The following is a 5,420-nucleotide window of genomic DNA, read 5'->3' as shown; positions in this document are numbered from 1 at the left end:
AGTGCTCTGCCACTGAGCTTTACATCCCCCATCCATTTTATTTTAGGACAGAGTCTCACTGAAGTGACCAAGCTGGTCTTGGACTTGTGATCCTCCAGCCTCAGCCTCTCCAGTAGCTGAGATTACAGGTGGATGCCACTGCACCTAGCTTTCTTTCTCTTTAGGCCTCAATGTTATCATCTATAAAATGGATGAAATGCTCACACTCTACAGGGTCACTTTACTCTGTGTAAAGTGTTTGGTATGGCTTAAATATTTAATAAATGATAACTACTGATAGAGTTTCACTGTGACTTTATTTTTATTTTCATTTTTTTAAAGACAGGGTCTCACTATGTTGTTCAGGCTGGTCTTGAACTCACTAGGTAGCTCAGGCAGGCTCCAAACTCACAAATCCTCCTGCCTTAGCCTCCCCAGTGCTAGAATTACAGGCATGTGCCACCATGTCTGGCATTTCACTGCTACTTTAAATTAAAGACTTCTCATTAAAATGAATAAAGTATAAATAAATAAACGCCTGTCCTTGACCATTCCACTCATCCACTCCCCTTCCTACCACATATATCCTATAACCCTATGGAGCCCTGTGGTTCAGAAAACTTTCTCCATGTGGCCCTGGGCTTTTATACTCTTCCCAAATTTATGTCAAGAAAGTCCCCAAGGACCCAGCCCTAATTCAGGAAAAGGGAGACTGTCACAGGAAGAGGGACAGGCTAAGGAGTAGGCAGAGACAAGCTGGAGGTAGAGCTCTGTCCTCACAGGAGGGTGATGTTTATACATCTGCTAGTCTGCATAATATTTTAGAGCATATAGTCGTGGAAGCAGCTGTTTCTAAGACTCATGATAACTATTGGTTGATTGGCTTTTAATGAATTATTTACAATATATAATTTGTCATAATTATAGTCCGGGTTGATGCTTTATACTCTATGGGTAGGAAGAGGAAGGTGTTCAGTAGCTAATCTCTTATTATCGTTCCGTATTTGCAGAGAAGAAACTTAGACTAAATGACCTGTCTAAGGCCAAACATGTAGTAAGTGACAGAGACAACACACTAAAAACACCTATTCAAGGCCAGGTGTGGTGGCACATACTTATTGTCCCAGCACTTGGGAGGCTGAGGCAGGAGGATCATTACAAATTCAAGACCAGCCTGGGCTACAAAGTGAGCTCAAGGCCAGCCTAAACTACATAATGAGTCCCTGTCTCAGAAACACACACAAAAAATGGGAAAACCTATTCAAGCTGTCTGGTATCTCTTCCCCAATTTATTCTTTCAGCAACATTGTTCCCTTTCCACCATTCTACCACTGTGCAGTGAAGAGAACCTGCCCCAACCCTATCCTTCCGAAGAGGTGGGTTTGTGACCCAGAGCAGCCTTATTAGAAGAGTGTCTTTTTCTTGGCCCTACCTCAGGCTTTCAGAGCTGTTTCTCAGCATTTTTACTTTTAGGAATGGGAGTGTAGCTCTTTTCCTTTGGTCATATCATCAGACAGCCTTCTGGCTATCTACCTGCCCTGTGGAGTTCATTCTCCAACAGCACCTGACCTCATATACCTATTTCTAGATTGGTAACCCTCATGAGTTTAGGGAGCTGCTCATTCTCTGTCTTGTGGTATCCTCCAGGGTTTTATGCTTTGTACATACTAGACATTCACATAGGCATATTTGTTGTAAGCATGGCTCACTGGGTTTGCCTATAATCCTAGCAATTGGAAGGCTGAGGCAGAAGGATTATTGTGAGATCGAACTACATGGTGAAGCCCTGTCTCAAAACAAAAAACAGTAAGACCCTGTTTCAGGGCCGACCAGATAGCTCAGCGAACTAAAGCCCCTGCTTAGGCAGTGTACAGAGGCCTGGGTCTAATCCCTGGCATTCCATGCCAGCCCCACCCTGGGGGCATGCTGAGATGGTGATTGAAACTGGTTGTGGTGGCACGTGCCTGTAATCCCAGCGCTTGGGAAGCTGAAAACCAAATCACTATGAGTCCAACCTACGTAGTGAGACCCTGCAGAAAATGCAGACCCTGTAGACCCTGTACTAAATACATTTTTTTTAAAAAAAGACCGTATTTCAAAATAAGATTGATGTAGCTCAGCACTCCCTAGGTTAAACCCTCAGTCATGGGCAGGTGGGGCAGGGTGAGGGATGAAAACACTTCTAAACATTTACCACTGAGGGCTTATAGCCTAGTAGGCCTAGTAGGTTTGTTCCTAGCAGCTGGGTGAATTGCTAACTTAATAAAGTAACCTTTTTATGAGTAATCTATGTAAGCCAATGAAAATAAATAAAATACCTTCCACACACAAAAAATCTGAATATGATGGAACATGATAAAAGAGTTACAAAAGGTTTTTATTAGTATTGTCAAATTTTGTGTGGGCAAAAGCACTGTAAGGAATTAGGAAAAAATGTCAGTAATCTGGAAGGTTTCTGCTCAAAATTGCTTGCAAATAGCAAGTACAATATTGCTCCAAAGAAAGAGAAATAGAAAATCACAGAAAATATGTTATAGCTGTGGTTAAAGCAAGAAGGAAAACAGGGAGCAGCAATGTCAGGGAACAGTTGATGCCAGGAGGTTGTTGGAGAAATAACTTTCATATCTTAAAGTGCTTATATTGCATAATATTTTTGTGTGTATTTTTTTGTTCCATTTTGTTTTTGTATTTTTTTTTCTTTTTTTTTAATATTTATTTTTTTATTTTATTTTTTTTATTACATTTATTTATTGTGTGTGTGTGTGTGGCCAGCTCAGCCCACCAGGGGGCGGGTCTGGCTGGCATGTGGTGCTGGGGATCGAACCGCGGTCGCTGTGCTTTGCCAAGCTTGTTTCAAGTAGGTGCTTTAGACCACTGAGCCATCTCTCCAGCCCTGTTTTTGTATTTTGAGACAGGGTTATGCTCTGTGGTTCAACCTGGTCCTGAATTCACTGTGTAGTCCAAGTCGTCCTTGAACAAGTTTCCAGCCTCATAGAGGGGCACGTGTCTGTAATCCCAGCTCCACTAGAGGCTGAGGAAGGAAGGTCACAAATTCAAAGTCAGTCTGGCCAAGTTAGCAAGGCCGTGTCTTTTTTAAGACAGGGTCTCACTGTGTATTTCAGTCTGGCTTTGCACTCACTGTATAGTCAAGTCTTGCCTCAAACTTAGGGCATTCCTCCTTCCTCAGCTCCCAAGTATAAGATCTATCTTAAATTAAAAGGTCTAGGAATGTAGTTTAGTGCTCCTGAATTCAATCCCAGTACTGGAAAAGAAAGAAAAAATTTCCTACTTGGACTATTAACCAACTACTAATGTGTACCAGGTTAGTAGGTTCTTATGTACTGATGAATGGGGTTGCCTCATATGTTTTGTTGGCTCCTACAGGACTGGTCTGTCAGGTTTTTCAGAAGGCTGTAAATAAAACATACAACTATGTTAATAACTATGCTCACACTAAGTAACCAGTATCTTTGGATTCCAGTTTTAGTGGGCTGTTTTCTTATAAGCCAAACTAACCTTGTTTCAGTTTTTTTTTTTTTTTAATCAGGCTTTTTCTTCACCTTTTGAATAGTTGGTGGACATAGTTGGGACTGTGGATTGGTCTGAAACATTCAGGGGTGGCAAGCCAGACTGTAGGTGAGGGGAATGGAGGAAGGAGCAAGAACGCTCAGCATGAACTTGGGCTGTGCACTTGAACCTGAGGATTTGCTGTTGAGTTGAAATGTTGTGACTTCTAGTCATCAGATCACCTAAGTCCAAATATGAGAACAAAGACAGATCTGTCTAGAGCATGAGGATTTTCTCACTTTGTAGGATTTTGTAATTCTGCAGTTGTTGATAGTTGAGAATTCCTTGTTCCAGTTCATCAGCAATCTGCATCCTAAAACCCCTGGCTCTTTCGTTTTCACAGGTACTGGGGCGGTGCTTCTTGACAGTGGTGCAAGTCCATTTCCAGTTTCTGACTCACGCATTACAGAAGGTCCAGCCAGTAGCTCACTCCTGCTTTGCTGAGGTGGTTGCTCCAGAGAGGAACAACAGTGGAGGTGGCAGCTTACCTGGCATGGGCCGCACGCCTGAGCTAGAGGAAGCTGTGCGCTCCTGGCGAGGGGCTGCTGAGGTAAGTGGCTGTGGAGAGATGGGGCACTGTGTTAAAGTCGGGGGGAAGGGGGTGCTTTTGCCTGTTGGCTCTCAGAAGAGCTTTTTCTTTAGAAATGTCACTTTTAAATTCTTTATCAGGCCAGCAAGATAGTTCAGCAGTCTAAAGTGTCTGCTTAGGCAGCCACAGGGGATCACAGTGTACCACATGCCTCACCAGCCCTGCCCTCAGGGCAGGCTGAGCTGGCCAAAAATAAAAAATTAAAATAAATTCTTTATCATTAGCCTGCTTATTCCTGTAACAGTGACTGTCCTTTCTAATGCCTACTTTATTCCAGACCTATGCGGGCACTGAGCTGACAGCCTCTACCCACAGCCTACAGGAAGGAAGAGAACAAATATAGGGTGAAGGGGCTGTGGTAGAGAGGCACAGGAGCCCAGAGGAAGGGCTCTGTTCTTGAGTGGGAGTGGTGCAGGAGAGCTTCTGGGAAGAGAAGGGCAGGGAGAAGGCTGGCACCTAAGTCAGGAAAGACAGGGTGGAGCTGGCTAGAGCATGCCAGTGCTTAGCCAGGAAGTGAGGTAGGCAGGCAGGAGTGTTTGGCAGACTGATGGAATGACAGGCCCCAAAGCCACAGCCAGGTCAGAGTTAAAGCTCAAGTTGACATAGGGAATTTTATGGTTTTTGATAGCCAAATCACTCACTTTAGAAATGCTTTGCATCTTTTTTTTTTTTTTTTTTTTTTTCTTTTAAGTTTCTTAGTTGAAATGCTGGGATCTTAGCTCAGTGTGAGGCACAGTGCCTGCCTGGCAAACATGAGGTCTTAAGTTCAATTGCCATACCAAAAAAGTTTCTTAGTTGCTCTAACTTTGTCTAGATCTTCATTTGTCAGTTGCTTCACATATGATTTGCACACTTCTTTTTTTTTTTCCAGGACTATGCTGGATGGTTGTTTTTTGTTGGTTGGTTGATTGGTTGGTTGGTTGGTTGATTGGTTTTTATGTATTTGGTAAAGGGTCTCACTATACAACTCAGACTCATAGTTACCTTCCTGTTTTCAGCCTCCCTAGCACTGGGATTACAGGCCTGTGTGCGCGTCACCACGCCCAGTGGTGGCTGGCTCAGCGCGCCTGCGGGTAGGACTGTTGGGGCATGTGGTACCAGGGATCAAATCCCAATCCCTGTGTTTGCCTAAGCAGACACTTAGTGAACTGAGCTGTCTTGCCAGCCCTGATTTTCACACTTCTGCAGTATTGCTTTATTTGACTCTTAAGGAGTCTAATCTTTTCAAAGGGTAGCTGTTTCCCAGCACAACAGATGAATTTTTTTTTTAATTTTATTTATTTAT

At 43.3% G+C, this 5,420-nt stretch overlaps 1 protein-coding gene across 1 annotated transcript in view; it reads left to right on the top strand.

The window, feature by feature from the left end:
* Kiaa0355 (KIAA0355 ortholog) overlaps positions 1 to 5,420 on the top strand; it is a 113,459-nt gene that overhangs the window by 64,251 nt on the left and 43,788 nt on the right. Inside the window, exon 3 of the mRNA XM_004636724.2 lies at positions 3,890 to 4,096. Within this exon, the coding sequence (XP_004636781.1) occupies positions 3,890 to 4,096 (207 nt within the window). The remainder of the gene's footprint in view (positions 1 to 3,889; positions 4,097 to 5,420) is intronic.

This window comes from Octodon degus, unplaced genomic scaffold (genome assembly GCF_000260255.1).
Source record: "Octodon degus isolate 3935 unplaced genomic scaffold, OctDeg1.0 scaffold00083, whole genome shotgun sequence".
Lineage (NCBI taxonomy): Eukaryota > Metazoa > Chordata > Mammalia > Rodentia > Octodontidae > Octodon > Octodon degus.
The sequence above is the reverse complement of the archived record's forward strand: the minus strand, read 5'-3'. Positions and strand labels throughout refer to the sequence as shown.